Source organism: Numida meleagris, chromosome 3 (genome assembly GCF_002078875.1).
Source record: "Numida meleagris isolate 19003 breed g44 Domestic line chromosome 3, NumMel1.0, whole genome shotgun sequence".
Classification (NCBI taxonomy): Eukaryota; Metazoa; Chordata; class Aves; order Galliformes; family Numididae; genus Numida; species Numida meleagris.
The window spans coordinates 77787466-77804390 of NC_034411.1; the positions used below are offsets into that span (position 1 = coordinate 77787466).

The 16925-nt window shown below is 39.8% G+C and overlaps 1 protein-coding gene across 15 annotated transcripts in view; it reads left to right on the top strand.

The window, feature by feature from the left end:
* Positions 1 to 15487, top strand: part of SNAP91 (synaptosome associated protein 91) — a 69670-nt gene extending 54183 nt beyond the window's left edge. For 10 of the 15 annotated variants that reach the window (XM_021389743.1, XM_021389742.1, XM_021389744.1 and 7 more), the window contains 9 exons: positions 2167 to 2304; positions 3581 to 3730; positions 5284 to 5314; positions 6574 to 6685; positions 7532 to 7555; positions 10613 to 10696; positions 10767 to 10871; positions 13759 to 13859; positions 14064 to 15487. In XM_021389743.1, coding sequence (XP_021245418.1) covers positions 2167 to 2304; positions 3581 to 3730; positions 5284 to 5314; positions 6574 to 6685; positions 7532 to 7555; positions 10613 to 10696; positions 10767 to 10871; positions 13759 to 13851 — 737 coding nt within the window. In that variant the 3' untranslated portion in view covers positions 13852 to 13859; positions 14064 to 15487. The remainder of the gene's footprint in view (positions 1 to 2166; positions 2305 to 3580; positions 3731 to 5283; positions 5315 to 6573; positions 6686 to 7531; positions 7556 to 10612; positions 10697 to 10766; positions 10872 to 13758; positions 13860 to 14063) is intronic. The other 5 variants (XM_021389745.1, XM_021389749.1, XM_021389748.1 and 2 more) reach the window with 2 other exon arrangements.

Here is a 16925-nt window from a genome sequence, read left to right on the forward strand (position 1 = left end):
ATCAGAAACTCTAAACTACCCAGTTACAAACCTCCTAAACTACCCAGTGGCAAACCTGCCTCACAAACAGACCTTGTGGAGCTGGGGCAGATCTCTGATCCAATATGTTTGTTCAGATTCTCATTTAGCAACTGCAAGCATGTGGTTTGCTATGGAGTAGGGTTTGGGTAATAGTTGGTGCCAGAACCCTGAGGTGGATCTAATAAGCCCAGGGAAGCTCATGCAGGCATTTGAAATGCTCTTTACTTCAGGCTATTGAAAACAGGCTGCTCTGTGTCCTGCACTTGCTTCCCTGGCTCCATCCAGTGCAATCAATCACAGTCATCTAAAGTGACTAGTTTAAGTTATGATGTAAGGGTCATTGCCTGCAATCTGGCAAACTTCAGCAGCTGAAGGATGTACTTAGAGGTCTTTCTAATCAGGTTGTGTTCTCCTGGACCTGTAGTGCCACTTTTTTCCTACCCTTTCCACACTTTTTAATTATTTGGTGTTTAGTTTTACTTCATTCTGAGAAACCACAACTTTGGGGGAGATCATCTGCAATCTCACAGTAACATGCGATATAATTGATGTTCACAATTTGAGTACGAATACTTTACATTCAGCTCTAGTTTGTCTTGTAGTTAAATGCCTGGGAGATACTTGTTTTCATAGCTGGGAAGTATGCTGTTGTCACCATTTGGGAGATGTCTGCATAATGTTCTGTAATTGATATACCCTGTCACCATGGAAAGCAGTTTTGATTAAAAACTAATAAGGGGTTATAAAATCTTCAGAGCTTTCTTCCCCACTGAGCTGGTAACTAAAGAAAAGTTGAAGAGGGAAAGAAATTAGCTGACTGCATAAAGGAGTGGTACAAACTATCCCATTAAAAGTCAAGGCAGTGATAAAAGTTTAATGTCTTCTAAATTGATGCATTTATTTCAACGATGTGACAGTTGGAGTAGCATCCTTAATTTTTCAGATTTCACACACAAGAAGAAAGCTGTATTTGTAGATGGGAATTGAATGGTCTCCACATATTAGAGAAAGTGGTCTGAGGAAGAGATTTCAAGTGGGTAAACGTGCCAGCTTCTGGTCTTGTACAGTAATGATTAACTGCAAAATGACAGTAGACTGCTAAGGTGGGAAGGTTCCTGAAAAGAATCTAAAGGCAGTGGTAGACCGCTGGCACATCACCATCTTATGTTCAGCCATGGGGGAATAATGTGCTTCCCACTCTGATAGCAGGGGGGAAATTACAGCCTCCAGGATGTGCAGAGTTGTCTTCCAGTTGTATTTGCAGTTGCAGTTGGAGTGGTGCAAAACTGCCCCTTCCTAATGCAATGGCAGTTGGGAAAAGCCAAGGCTAAGACTGGAGGAGTATAGAGATCTCAGGCATCACAGCCAAGAAAAGATTGAATAAGAGCACTGGCTTGTAGACTAGAGAGAACTGAGGAGGTGTCATATGTCTGTTCTCTTTTTGGCAGAGTTTTTGCATATTTAAACAGTTTCTAGAGTCTGTAGATAATACAAATAAGCTTAAATTGCAAGGGAGATCAAATTGTATAGTGGGCAGGGGAGGGATTTTAAGAATAGTTAAGCATGGGAATAAATTGCTTTAAGGCTGGAGAAACTCCATGATTAGAGTTTGTTTATATTTGTGGATACTGTTGATGCTGCTTTGAGAGGAGGAAGGAATGGTGGGCAGCAGCTTGAAGACATCTTGACAAGACAGACCAGGTTGTTTTAAGATGATGAGAGACCAAACTGGAGAAGTAAAACACTGCCTTCTGCACTGAATTCCAAAGTAGTTGGGTCCATTGAACCATGATCATATGCTCTTCTCAAGCTAGACTTCTGTTTCTCTTTTTTTCTGAACTCATCATTTTTTGTTGCGCTCTGCATGTGAGCTTACTTAACTAGCATGTAGAATTGGAAGAACTGTGTATTGTTAGTCTGCCTCTGGAGATATCTAAATAATGAATATTAAAGTTTTTACCAGCAACTCTTGCAAAAGCTTAAATTTCTTGGATCATACTTGGCATAAGGATGCTTGTGTAGTACTGAGCTGTTTGCAGTGGTCTAGTAAGCATCATTCTGCCTTTTATAGATTGAGCTTTTGTTAAACACAGCCCATCAAGACTGACTCTAATGTTCATAGCTCTCTTATGTGACTTTTTCAAGGCTTTGGAGGTTCTTTTATTGCTCCTTCTCCATCACCATCCCCAGTCACTCCAGCTCAAACAAGCTTACTACAGCCTAACTTTGATGCAGCTTTTGGAACAACAGCTCCAACGACTGGCAGTTCGTTTGATGCATCAGGTGAGTCAAAAAGTTTCTTCCTATGAATTTTCTAATGTGATGTATGTGTTAGATGAGTTAATGGTACCATATTTAAGCTCTGAATGCGAGCAATAAAAGCGATGTCACTTCCTTCTCTACTGGAAGAACTCAGTGTTATATTTAGGGAAATGTGTGCCCAAGAGCCTTCTGTGAACACTTTTTATTCTACCATGACAGTAGAAACAGCTAATGTGAGCATCATCCTTGCACGTGCTTTATGGCATGAATCAGGAATTACTCAGTGAAAATACTCTTATGTAAATTACGTACATATCCAAGTCATCTCCCTGTTGCTGTTGAAGCTGTTTTTAAGCTTGCATGGCACCTGAAGATTCACAAAACCGAGATAGAGGTCATGTACTTTGCCTGACTGTAAGCTTAAACTTTCATCACTGCTATCATTTTGTTTGTATCTCTTCCATTCTATACTTTTCATGCTGGGTCCTTGCTACAAACTTAAAATTGGTGAGTTCTGCAACTGTACAAGAAAAAAAGGTCGAAGTAGTACTGCTGCGTGGTTATTTGGTTGCTTGCCGGTGCACATGCTACCCCTTCCTGTTGACTTAACTTTGGCATGTACCTCAAATATGGATCAGAAGACAGTGTTGGCATGGGATGTACCAAACAGTTTGACTTCAAGGGATTTAAAAAAATGAGCTTCTGAGAGATGGCAGGACTAAGGAAACTAGCTCTGTCAGTGTGGATGGTTCTCATTCCTTCTGATCTTGTGAAATATTAGTAGGATTTCCCAACTCCCTGCTGCTTGCAAGTGAATAGTAACATCCTGAGACTGTTTCAGTCCTGTTACCATGTCAAGGTGTAAGACTATCTTTGCCACCGTAATTCTGGCTGGTGTTTGCTGCAAGATGTTCATTTTAAAAGCCTTTAAATGAATATCTCCTGACAAATATGTGTGCATTTGATGTTCCTCTAAGGATGACTGTAAGAAGAGTAGTGTCGTGTAGAAGTAGTACTAACTCTGTGTAAATTCAGCTCTTCAACTGAAGTGCTTTTAGGCATGTCCTATCATTTTAGTTTTCATTGGTATAGCTCTTTCAGGGTTACTACCGGATGTTCACTCTCTAGTAAAATGATATGCATGCCCTTGTTGGCATTACTTTTAATGTCAAACTATGTTTTGGTAAGTCTTGTGACGTTGTTGTCTGTGCTATATTTATGGACCAACATCGATGTGGCTGGTAGTGTTTGTCTTACCAAAACTGCTGTTCTTAAACCATTCTCCTTTCTCTTCCAGTGTTTGATGGTTTAGGTGATCTTCTTATGCCAACTATGGTTCCTGCTGGTCAATCTATAACACCTGCAGCCACAACAACAGTTCCTGCTTCAGCAGCAAGCAAAGGTCTTGGAAGTGATCTTGATTCATCTCTCGCAAACTTAGTAGGCAGTAAGTGACAGATGCCTATTTTAAGTGATGTGGCATACAATAGTACTGTTTATTTGTGGATCCAAACACCTGTCCATTTTACCTTTCTTGTTTCAGTGTCCTCCTGTTTTCCTGTGGAGATCAGGTCACCTATAGGCAAAAGTAGAGCCTGATTCAGGTAGCGGGTGTTCTAGGATCATAGCTTGTCACTCATTCCATCTGAATACGAGAAAGAACTTATCTTTGAGGGTGACAGAGCACTGGAAAAGGTTTGCTCAGAGAGGTTATGGAGTCTTCTCCTCATTTATTTAAAACCTACCTGGATGCTTTCCCATGTAATTTACTGCAGGGAACCTGCTTTAGCAGGGAATTGAACTAGATGATCTCCAGAGGTCCCTTACAATGCCTAGAATGCTGTGATTCTGTGATGGTATTTAGGATCTGAGACAAATAATAAGATCTGTTTGTTAAATATGGTTTGTAACATTTGAGCATCCTAGCTACATTCAGGGACGTACCAGACTCTTAACAGATGGGCACTCGAGTAGTAACAGATGGGATGGTGAAAATTGTCCAAAGCATCTGGTAGCACTATAGAATTTAAGCAGAAGAAGTTCAAGGAGGTGGTAGCTGACTTGTTGCTACTCTCCTTGTGAGAACAGAGTAGCAGTGGTATGAAGAACAGACCTTATCTCAGATAGTGAACTTCTCAAAACATGTTCTTGAAACACTAAAAAAAAAAAAAGTTATTTCCTGTAGTGAGGTAGTTGTTATAACTGGAGACCAGTAGCACCAGCCCCTGTACAAATCTAATACAGACCCACCTAGTGTAAGGTGCAATAATGTGGAAGTTGTACTTGAAGAAATGTATAAATAGAATATGCTATTCCTGTATGTAAATACAGCAAAGATAAAACTGCTCTTAAGGTACATACTCTTATGTTAAGTGTGGAGTGAAATGACCATATTTAGAAGTCAGCAGAAGTTTTAATCACTTGAAACGCCTTCTGCAAGTCATTTGGTGTGTCCAATTTTGGGGGAGAAAATAATCATACTCAGCGGTTTGACTTGAAGGACTTGTACGGATGATGAGAGAAAAGAGTTCTTTACAACTTAGATTAAAAATTCTTTCATAGGGTAGTTAAGTAAACTGCTTTGAGCACCCATGTGTGATAGAACAGATAAAACTGCAGAACATCCAGTTAACATTCACTTTTATCTGTTTGAGTAAAAGAACTTTCAGCATATAACATGATGAATAGATACTAGTGCTGTCATTAGTGGTAGTTTTAATACTCTTAAATAATGTTTTGTAGATGTAAATATACTGTCTCTTCCATTTGCTCGTGGAGCAAAAATGAAGTATAAGACATCCATATGATTCCTCAGATTTTAGTCCTGAATCGGGTTTAGGTGTGGCTAGTGCTCTAATGCTGTCTAGATAAATGAAGACAGCCAAAACTTCATTATTCTTTATAAGCTCATGTGCCATGAAACGTGAGCTGTTACTTTGACGCACTTTATCTTATTAGACATGTGACTTTTTTTCCCTCTTTTTTTCTTACAACTTTCAGATCTTGGAATTTCTGGTACCACTTCAAAAAAGTAAGTTCAACTTTTAATTCAAAAAAAAAAAAAAAAGAAAGAAAGAAAATGTTTTCAAGCCTGTTTTATAATCTTATATTGATTTTGGTGATCAGTAGGAATCAATGAACTGCTCACATACCAGTACCTCCCTCCTTTCCTGTTCCCCCAAACAAAAAATAGCAATTCGTAAAGATTTTGAGAAAAGTATTCTATTCTATGCAGGTTCGCTAAATAATTAATGTTAATTGTTCCTGATGTAGCTTTAAAATTTCCTGGCTTTAATATTAGTCTCTAAAAATATATATGTTTATATATATATATATCTTTGTGTTGGATAGCTGATTTACAAATGGAATTGTCCAGATGATAAATTGCTTTAGCTCTCTTCAGTTATTTAGGCTAATACATAATAGTTTTGTTATCTTTTTACAGACACTGAATGGGCTTATCATGTAGGCATTGGAATACTTGTAAAGTAGAAAAGAACTTGATTCCATGCAGTGAAAAGCTTCTTCTTGCAAGAAGAGATATTTAAAACGTTACACTTGGTTTTGAATGTCTTTAGCTAACTGATTGGTTACTTCTGTGCTCAGTCTTCCTCTGTATCCAGACTAGTTTGTAATGTCCATTCTTCAAGATGTGTTGTGCCTCTGTGGAGATGATAGGAGGGAAATGAGTAAACACATCATATAGTCTATCCTCCATATTTAGCTTCCCTCAGTCTACTTCTCTCAAGGAGTTTAGCCTATTCTGGATAAAGCAGCCTCTAACAAAATCTGGTATTGAAACAGCCCTTTTATTCTGTGATTGATTTGTTTCTCTTGTATCTATCAACTTTTTTCAGAACTGAATGCTTTCCTCCTTCATCTGTCTGAGCAAGATTTCTAGCAATGAAATGACCTTTCAAAGACTTCTAGCAGGCAGCTCCACTCCTGGCCCCAGTAGAATAGGCAGTAGCAGTCCCTCTTCCTACTTTGCAAGGGTATATGCAATAATATGTTACCTTCAATCAATACTAATTAAAACAGCTCTTTAATTCTCACCACAAAGGCTATAACCGCATAACTGACTTGAGTGTAGAGTGTAGTGGAGTCATGCCACTAACAACCCTTGAAGCTGCATGGTACTAAAAGTCTATCTTTCTGTTAATAGCTTAAACTGTATATGCTATAAACTAATGTAGCTGCAAGCTTAATTTTAATGTATACTGCAATTGGTTTTCATTTTCATTTTGTGAGTATGTAAAGAATGGCTCTGTCTCTCTCCCTCTGTACTAGGGGAGACCTTCAGTGGAATGCTGGAGAGAAGAAGCTAACAGGAGGAGCCAACTGGCAGCCAAAAGTAGCACCTGCAACATGGTCAACTGGTGGTGTTCCAAGTGGCCCACTGGTAGGTGCTTCATCCATCAATACCACCGATACTGAAACCTCAATATTTTGAGTGTCCAAGTGTATGTGTACGTACCACTTCTGTCTGTTTCATCTAAAGAATTTGATTCTGTATAAATGATACTGTTGTTTCAAGTCACATTTTTGAGACTGTATTTACAGCCAGCATCACTGAATTGAATTCAGTGAAGATGCAGTAGTCTACAAATGAGGATTTTACATATGTATTTAATGGCTGAGGACATTTCCAAGCGAAGTGTGTGTTAGCCATTTAAGTCTTGACTAGCACCAGGTCCAGGTAAATTGTTCAAAGAACAATGATATTCATCCAAACCTGATGTATTGATAGGAGAAATCTTAAGCTTGTTCCCAATTCAAGTTTTCCTGAATGAAGTATCAAAAGACTGCACATCATTCGGACTAATTAGATGACTGATGTTAGAGTACAAGGAGATAGCTTGTTTAGCCCAGCGAAGTAGTCTATTGGAAAGGGTAAGATTGCCATGTAAAATCTGTTGTAAAGCACTATTTTGAGGAGAAGGGAGTTGAACTGAGCTTAGAATCTAAACTTGGATCAAGAGCAACTTGATAATGAGTAAGCTACAAGAGTAATCTGAAGAAAGATCATACTTCATCAAAGCCACACAGGGCATAAAGCAGTTTCTGTTGGAAAAGAGTGGGATGGAGGGGGAAGGAGAGGACTCTCAAGGGCTTGAATGATCAGTTCAGTTCCCTGCTGCAACAATCAAATATTAATGCAACTCTTAAGTGTATTTCAGCTTGTTCCTTAACCTTATGGAACTTTATTGAGTATATTAGTTGTAATGCTAACTTTTTTTCTTAATAGAGAGGCTGGACAATACTGTACAGTGTAAGTGAATTATTTTTGGGGGGAATCTCATTGCACTTACTAAACATGAAGATACTAACAGCACCTCACCTGCACCGCAGTTACTAAGGCTGGCTTAAAACTATCTAGAAGCTACCTAACATGGCTCTTTTTGGATTGTCCATGCAGCAGAAAATCCTCAAGCAACAAATGGTAGTTTCAAACAATCTTTGCTGTATACGGATGTGACCAATCTGGTGATGTACACTGCCTGAAATTTCTAGCTTCTGTAATTCCAGTCTGATCTAATAGTGGTTTTACCATCTGATAAGTAACTGTCCTTTCTTGGAAAGCCGGGTGGTTTTAATAGCATTTTGTGAAACATGGGTGTTTTATGCATTTCTTCTAAATCTGTGCACCAAAGTATTTTTGAAAACCAGAGTCACAGGGAAAAATAAATGTGAAGACCAAATGAAGCAGTCCTTCACATTACTGTTGAACCCTGAATTTGAGCCACTGAAGTTTTGGTCACTTTTTCCTTCTCTTTCAGATTAAAATCAGCAGTATTTCACAAAAATCTGTTCCTTTCAGTGACCCTTACACTTTCAGGCACAAGCAGGTTCAGTTTGTATGGCTGTATTTTTGGCAACTGATGGACTGAATTCACTAAGATGTGTTCCTTTGACTGCAATCAGGTAGCTTTAGGGTGCTCTTCTGATGTCATTAGCCCATACCTTTATATTCCTTGCTTTCCACATCCAAGATATTGTTCTTAGCTTGAGGACAGATGTACTGCTAGTGTGATAATGATTTTAATTGAAATGCTCCTGGTAGAACTTTCAGACTGAAAAAAAGATTCCTATTAATAGTTAAGAAAGAATAGAGTGCTTGTTGTTTAATGAGTCTGGAATGAGTTATCCTGACTAATCCCATGTTCCTTAAGAAACTGGTGTATTTCTACCTGGAAACAAGGATCAGGCAAGGGCATTAAATGCAGCCTTCATAGAAGTAGGCTGTGTGGTGAGTAATTCCTGCATATCTCCAGGGCTGTCAACTGAGAGCATGCAGACACTCATCATCAGTCATTGCTGGGACCAATACTCTTGTATCTTCATCAATGGCATTGATAGTGGGCTCGAGTGCACCCTCAGCAAGTTTGCGTATGACACCAAGCTGTGAGGTGCAGTCGACGCACCAGAGGGACGGGAAGCCATCCAGAGGGACCTGGACTGGCTTGAGCAGTGGGCACAGGTGACCCTCATGAGGTTCACCAAAGCCACGTGCAAGGTCTTGCACCTGGGTTGAGGCAACCCTCACTACCAGTGCAGGCTGGGGGATGAAAGGATGGAGTGCAGCCCTGCTGAAAAAAGACCTGGAGGTACTGGTTGATGGGAAGCTGGACATGAGCCAGCAATGTCCTCTTGCAGCTCAGAAAGCCAACCATACCCTGGGCTGCATCAAAAGAAGTGTGGCCAGCAGGTCAAGGGAGGTGATCCTGCCCCTCTACTCTGTGCTGGTGGGGCCTCACCTGGAGTACTGCATCCAGACGTGGAGTCCTCAGTACAGGGGAGACATGTTAGTGCTCATCCAGAGGAAGCCCACAGAAATGATCCAAGGGATAGAACACCTCCTACAAGGACAGGCTGAGAGAGCTGGGGCTGTTGAGCCTGGAGAAGAGAAGGCTCTGAGGTGACGTGATAGCAGCCTTTCAGTACCTAAAGGGGAGCTACAGGAAAGAAGAGGACAGACTCTTTAGCAGGGTCTGTTGTGATAGGACAAGGGGAAATGGTTTCAAGCTTAAAGAGGATGTATTTAGGTTGGACATAAGGAAAAAGTCTTTTACAGTGAGGGTGGTGAGACACTGGAACAGGTTGCCCTGAGAGATAGTGGATGCACCATCCCTGGAGACTTTCAAGATGAGACTGGATCAAGCCCTGGGCATCCTGATCTAGCTGTGGATATCCCTGTTCATTGCAGGGGAGTTGGGCTAGATGACTTTTAAAGGTCCCTTCCAACTCTAGGGATTCTATAGTTCTGTGATTCTATAACTGACTCAAAGTAGGCAGTCAGGATTTAGAGACTCAGGCATGACCGTACAATTTCTGTGTCAGCTTAAGAAATTGTGCCCATAGACTTAGGCCCCAAGATAGCAGTAATGATGTTCCTAAAAATCCTACCACCATCTTTAAATTCCTTACTTGAATGCTTCCTGCCTCTCTTTAAAGTTCTTACTAAGAATTTAAACAGTGTTTGGATTAAATATACTTCTGTGGAAAGGAGAGACTTGCATGCTTTCTAGGCCATAAGGAGACTGTACATGGGAAATTACAGGCCAGGTAACCTAAAGGGATGGTACGTAGGTTCTGCTAGATACCTGAGTTGGCTAGTTCAAGGATACTGTTTTAGTTGTGCTGTTTATACAGTCAGACTGCTAAACTAACATTTCTCTCTTCCTGAATCCTAGTGGAAGATCTCTTTTCCTTGCTTATGTGTTATTTGAATGAAAATCCATTGCATAACAAGTTAAACTTTCCTTAGTAAAGTATGTAACAGTTCTGATTGTGGTTTAAGTGTGTGAACTTAGTTTTTAAGTTAAAGTTATATGAATATCACTGCATAATAATACTACCTTTTTATTGGAAACTAATTACTATAGCAATTACTTCCTTTAACTTTACATTCTGCTTAAGCTAGGCATAAATCTATAGCTTTTACTAAAACTCAGTGCTACAGCATGTGCAATGGCGTGTTGGCTATCAGTTATAAAATCGGTGTGCTTTCTTACCCTGTGTTGAAGGAGAAGAAAAGTATAAATTTCCTTGGGCCCATTTTGGATCGTATTCAGAAAACTAACTCTATTTGTGAAGAGAATTGAGTCTGTCACCCTAGCTTTCTTCTGACAAAGAAAGCTGAACATTGTTGTAAGGACTAATTCAATTCTCTCATTCTTCAGAAGCATCATGATTTTGAGGTTAGGTATAACCTACTACATAACAGCCTGTCTCGCTAGAACAACTTTGGGAATGCAGTTTCCCGATAATTGGCATTACAGACATTCATGCTTTTGTTTCTTTTTTTAACTTTTTTTTTCTTTTCCAGGCAGGAGCTGTGCCTCCAGCAGGTGGAGTTCCTCCTGCAGGAGGTACCCCGCCTGTTGCACAGCCAGGGGCCACATTTGGGATGGTGAGTCTCTTTCACTACACAGTTCTCCCTTTTTTATCCAGAAACCTACTCATGCTGCTTTGATTTACAGCCCCCAGGGGGACCAGGTGTACCCATGATGCCCCAGCAGCCAGTGATGTATGGGCAGCCCATGATGAGGCCGCCGTTTGGAGCTGCCGCAGGCCCTGGTGTACAGGTGAGTCAGAAAGAGTCTCCTGTGTCAAACTACTTCCAAGATGTGTTTTGGGGGGGATATGGATAAAGTTCGAAGTAGAGCTGTGTGACATCTCCATTCTGTTCAGAGCTTGTCCACACTTACTAGAGCTATGCTCTGCATCTTCTCTCTCAGCCCACCAAGAGGACTCTTCAGAAAACTGACCTTCTGCTTACGGACAAGCTGAGGTCTCGAGTTCTTTGATGACGGCTGTTTCTTAGTAAATGCAAGTTTAACTGTTTTAGGCTGGTGACATGTTGCAAAATTACTGCATTTGAGTATAAATTCCCATAGTGTATGTAACACTGGAGAGTTAAAGATATGTTTTTCACTGCAATGTGCAAATTTAAGTATTGTGGAGTGGAATTTTTCTTCTGACCTACACTGATGTAGAGGAATGCAAACAAAAGGTCCTGAGCTTCAGTCACTGTTTTTTTTTTTGTTTTTTTTTTTAAGTTGGGAGGTACATGGCACTGCTTCATTTTTTCATATATTTAAAGTATATTTACCTAGTCTGACTTTGTGACAATCACATGTTTAGACTCAAAGGGACTCATACAACTTGGCCACATGTAGATAAAGCAAACTTGTTCTTTAAGAACTAGCATAGTGATTAAAACCTGGATTGGGTGTCTAAATTGTGAGACAGATGTAGACTCTTTAGAATAAATTTCTACCCATATGAATTCTCTGGTAGTTGCTGCATACAGGGAGTTTCTTATTCATTAAACGAGGAGATACTTGCTTAGTAGCAAATCTGGGTGAATAAGAGAATGACTGAAGCTTGAAGGAACATCTGGAAGTCTTCTTGACCAATCCTTGCTCAAGTAAGATGCCCAGGACCATGTCCAGATGGCTTCTGAAGTTCTCTAAGGAAGAGACTTCACAGCCTCTGAGGCGCCCACTGCTCAGTCACTCAAACATCACAGAAGTGCTTGTTGGTGTTCAGGAGGAGCCTCCTGTGCTCCATTTTGTGCTCACTGCCTCTTGTCCTGACACCTCTCTTTATGTTTGACCTGTATACCTAGAAGTTACTTCTGGATGTTATCCTGCAGGTTCATATGTAGTGATGCTTCAAAGCAGAACAAATTAGTCTGAGAAGATGATTGTAATTCAGGAGGCAGAAAATAGTAAAGAACTGCAAAGTGGTCTCTAGCCCCGAACACAAAGTAGTGCACTGCTGTAGTACTCACACATTACTTATGTCATTCAGACAACCATCTGTCCTGCAGTCTGTTCCTCATCATGCAGCTGCCTACCTACCAGCTGCCACCTGAAAGTCCAATCTTAGCAGACTTCAGTGTCTGAGTGCTTCTGCCTCAAATGCTTCACTTGGCAAGAATTGTGCACTAGCTGATTAAAGGCAGTTGCACTAGATGGATCTGAAGAAAAGGTAATTCAAGCTAATATTTGGGATTAGATTGTGGTAACTGATCACCCTATTCATAATGCAAGGCTAGTAACCAGAAAACGCTAACATGACTTATTGGCTACCAGGAAGATGGGTCTTTCTTTAATATGACAAAAATATCTAATGGAGTAGATAATGATGAAGTAGGTTGTGTGAATGGAGACATGCCATCTATCCTATTGAAACAATAAGTATCAGTTGCTTCTTACAGTTACCCAAGTATTCCTTCTAACTTGAAGCTAATAAGATTGGAAATGCAGCGCTCTGTATCCACTCTGATACAAAGCTTTTAGCTGATTGATAGCCACTAGTTGATACAACATAAGCCACAACGTAAGCTGTTCCAGGCTATTTTTCCACAGTACAGTTCAGTTTGTAGTAACTCTGTAAAGGAAAGGCCCTTTCCAGAGGAGAGGTAGGGAACAACTTTCCTGAAGTACTTTTTAAGAGGTTCATCTTGTCTTTGAAATGAGTTCTGTGATAGAAGTTCATGCTGTGGGCCTAAAATCTGATTTTTGATACTTGAAACCACTCCACCTCTCAATTTTCCAAACATTAAGTCAAACGATAAACTTGTAGCAAACTGCACTCCTTAAGTAAGAAACTACATTCCTGTTTAAGTATCTCTGAATTTTCCTTGTAGAAATGAGAAGAGCGTGAAACTGCTCAAAGAATTTAAGTTGTTGGTATTGGAGCTCCACATTTCTTATGTACCTACATGGTCTTCCCACCTTAAATTGTCTCTTGACACAGATTACCAAGAATGATATTATGGAAGACACAAACACATTTTTTTTTTAGAGTAGGGTAGTCAACAGTGTGCCAGAGCTACGTATAAATACCTGCAGTGCCCTCAGGTAAGGTGGTGACAGTGCGGAGTAAGGATAGGAGAATCATTTAGCTCATTAGGGAAAAGAGTTGCATGGAACTTGAAAAATGGACACTTTCTATGGAATAATTCATTTTATGCCTAACAAAAATCAAGAAGAATTTAGGTATAATACAGTCAGGTCTGCAGTACACTGTGGGCTTTCATTTATGTTACCAGTGCAGAACAACTTGTATTTAAATGCCATTTGCTGGGATTTTTAGTTGTAGTCTGCAGCATACGCTCAGCTTATTCTGTATCTTGGTGTTTAACATCTAACAATTGCTTAACTTCTGTCTGGTTTGACAGTCCTAATGCTGTTCTGTTTTACAGGGTGAGAGTGATTTACAGCTGTGCTAACAAGAATACACGGTGTCTGTGCCCATAACATCAGCAATCCATTGTTAACTCTGTAGTAAGGACAGAGTTTAAACAATGCTTGAGCAAAATGGCAGCACAGTGAAGTTAACAACAATGTAGAGCTTTCATATGCTTGCAATGTGCTTGTGTGAGATCCAGCTATACTTACCTAATGCTTGTGTATCCATATTGCTTTGTTTTTTTCTGCCTTCCTGGCTGGCGTCTGTTAGCTTTCTCCAAGCCCAACTCCTGCTACTCAGAGTCCCAAGAAACCTCCAACAAAGGACCCATTAGCGGATCTTAACATCAAGGATTTCTTGTAAACGATAAGGTATTTTGTGACTGCCTGCATGTTATGCCGCAGTACAGATCTGCCAAACAGATGCTGATTCGTCCTGTAGATTAAACATGATGAGCAGAATTGTACCTGCAGAGAACTGTAGGAACATGCACTGCTAATGTGGCTAAAACAGAAAACTGTGCTTTATTTGATTTGTCATTTCTGCTTTCATGTAACATTCTTCTCTTTCCACAGCTGCAATTTTTCTGACGAGATGATAAAAACGTGAGTCTGGAGTCTACAATTGGATGCTCAGAGTTTCAAAATGAGCCACCAGTACCAAACCCAGCGCTTACTCAGACTTTCTCTTACTCCTGAAACGTGTAGCACAGCTGTGAAAGTGAACATTAGGAATGTGTACTACCTTAGCTGTTATCCCTACTCTCTAAATTTGTGTACTTGGGTTATTTGTGTTTTACAATTTAAACAATGGATGTATGTTTCTGATGCCTTCTAGTGCTTTTCTGAACCTATCCCACAGGGGCAGATTATGCAGCTGTTGTTTGGTGAGCCATTTGGAGCGATGTCTGTGTTTTTTGAAGGTTTCAATGTATATAACTTTTTGAGGACACCTACAATTTCCCTAAGACTCAGTTTATCCTTTATCTGTTACAAAACATAGTGTGATAGTACCAGATAGTAAGGAAAATACTTATGGAATTGTGTGGAATACATTTTTTTCCGGTCACAGGAATCTCAATTGTTGTGAAAAAATGTTTTATTTTTGTGGCACTGTATATGTTAAGATAATTTAAAGTAATATAAAGGTAAACTTCCATAACAAGTACTTTTCCAATGATTTTTCAAGACTGAAAAGTCATATCTGAAAGAATACCATATTTATTGCTGTTTTGATTTTAAAATATATTTTAATTATTTAACTTTTTTCATTTAAAATTGGCGTATTTATCTATCAGTTCTTGCTCAATGCACTGAAAATAAGTAAAGGGTCAGTTTCTCTCCACGTAGTTGAAAAAAGCAACCATAGTTGTCTGGCATTATGGAATTTTAAATCTGGGAGCACTCTTTGGTATATCTGTAGTCAGGACATTACAAGTGATGTTATTCACCTCTGTTTAGTTCTTATGTACATCTCTTAATTTAGTGCTTACCTGTGTATGCCTTAGGCTAGTGTTTTTTCCATTTTCCCAACTGCGCTGTGAGTAGCTTTTGTACAATTGGAGATTAGATTTAATTCTGATCCGGAGATCCATGCCCTTTACTGTACATAATGTGTTTCTTTTATTTTTTATTTGTTCTCATACTGTTTCTGCTGATGGCTTGGCTTAAGATCTTGACTCTTAAATGAGGTCACTGTTGATCAGTGTTACAAGTGGCTTGGCAGTTCTCTGTAAAAGCATATTGGGTTGGAAGGATACTCACTGGAAGTCTTTCAAATTAACTATTTAATCAATGTATGGTACCATTAGGAGTGGTTGTGTCACAGAATTTGCTGTGGGGATAACATACACCGTAATGGGAAAGTTCTATAAGAAGTTAATTTCAAAATGGCTCTTCTTTGTATTTCGGTTTAAAAAAAAAAGCAAAAAACAGAAAAACAGAAAACCCCAGTGCATGTGTGCCCTCTGAGATGCAATAAACACCTTGATCAAAGTAAATACCTTGTTGCCATTTTCCTGATCATTCAGATGCTGAGCACAATAATGCGCTTTGATGGGGAAATATGTATTGTGAGAAGGTCCTTGTGAGAGGGAGAAGAGAATTCTGTAGTTTGACCCATAACACCTCAGAAGTTTTCATTAAAGATGTAATCTCCTAAACTAGAATAATAATGAAGTAACTGCAGCTGTGAGAGCTTATAGTACTGGTCCTGATTTCTTTTCTACGAGGTTTCTTTCAACAGCTTGTTGAGAGCTAGTGCAGCTACAGGAGTTGCTTGTGCTAAGATTCATCTTATGGCAAGATGGAAGGAAGGGAAAATGTTTAGCCACACTAAAGTCTTTTTGATGGTACGTGACTAACAAGAGACCTTTTGATGAAGTGATGAAGTGGCAGAAGATGAAGTGATAAGGTGGTACTGAAGGCTGTTTTGTTACAAACAGCAAAACACTGAAACAACTTGGTGGGGTCTGAATTTAGAACTGGATTTCAAAGAAATTTCCACCAGCAGGGTGGTGCTTAAGAGATTTTTTTGTTGTTCAGTTTTATTTTTATTCCTTTTTCTTTTATTTGCTGCTACATTGATATTATGAATCTATCTCGGTTGGCCATTTGAAAGGCTTTTAATATACACAACCCGTAGAGTCAGACTGCCCTGTAAATCCCTGGGTTTTCTCACTGTTTGAGCTCTAAGACGCAAACAAGCTCTATAACTGGACATCCAGAAAGACTCACAGTGCTCTCTGGCTCTGGTCAGCTGAGTTTTTTGCTCATCCTCACTATGTGCTCTGTGTTGCCTAGAGTTCTGACACACCGTGTTGTGAAGCTTTCTCGAAGCAAGCATACCTTTTTCAGAGGACAGTCATAACCAAGCACTGCATGTGAGGAGATGTGTTCAGACCACTTCATTGGATGTCATTCTAATTAATGATGCAAAACTAGTTGCATGCACTTTGTTGCCAATAAATGTTTGCTACAACAAAATCTAGTTATTTCTGTAGGACACAGATGCTTCAAGGGGTGAAACCTCAGTGTGGGGACTCCTCCTCTGCCAGGTGCACTCCCTCACTGTGCAGTAAATGTCTCTCTTCAGCAGCTTCTACAGTGCCTCCAGTCCTTGTTCTTCATTCTTGTTACTCTTGTGTAGATCTCATGCCAGTGAGCTCTGTATGAGTGTGGTGGTTTTCCTTTGAAGATGGAACTTCTAGTGATGTGAGAAATGCACAGCTCCTCCTCAAGCCTGGGTGCCTTAGGGGATGCTGAATGCCTGGAAACTGTGAACTCAATTTGCTGTAGATTTTTGAATGACAATGGTAGCAAACCTCAAAATTTCCTCAGACCTGGCCCATTGTTTGAATGCTTGGGGTTAGCGTCGTCTCACAGTGCTTCCCCATTCATCATTTATTATAATTAACTTTTTTGTGTGATTATTTTTTA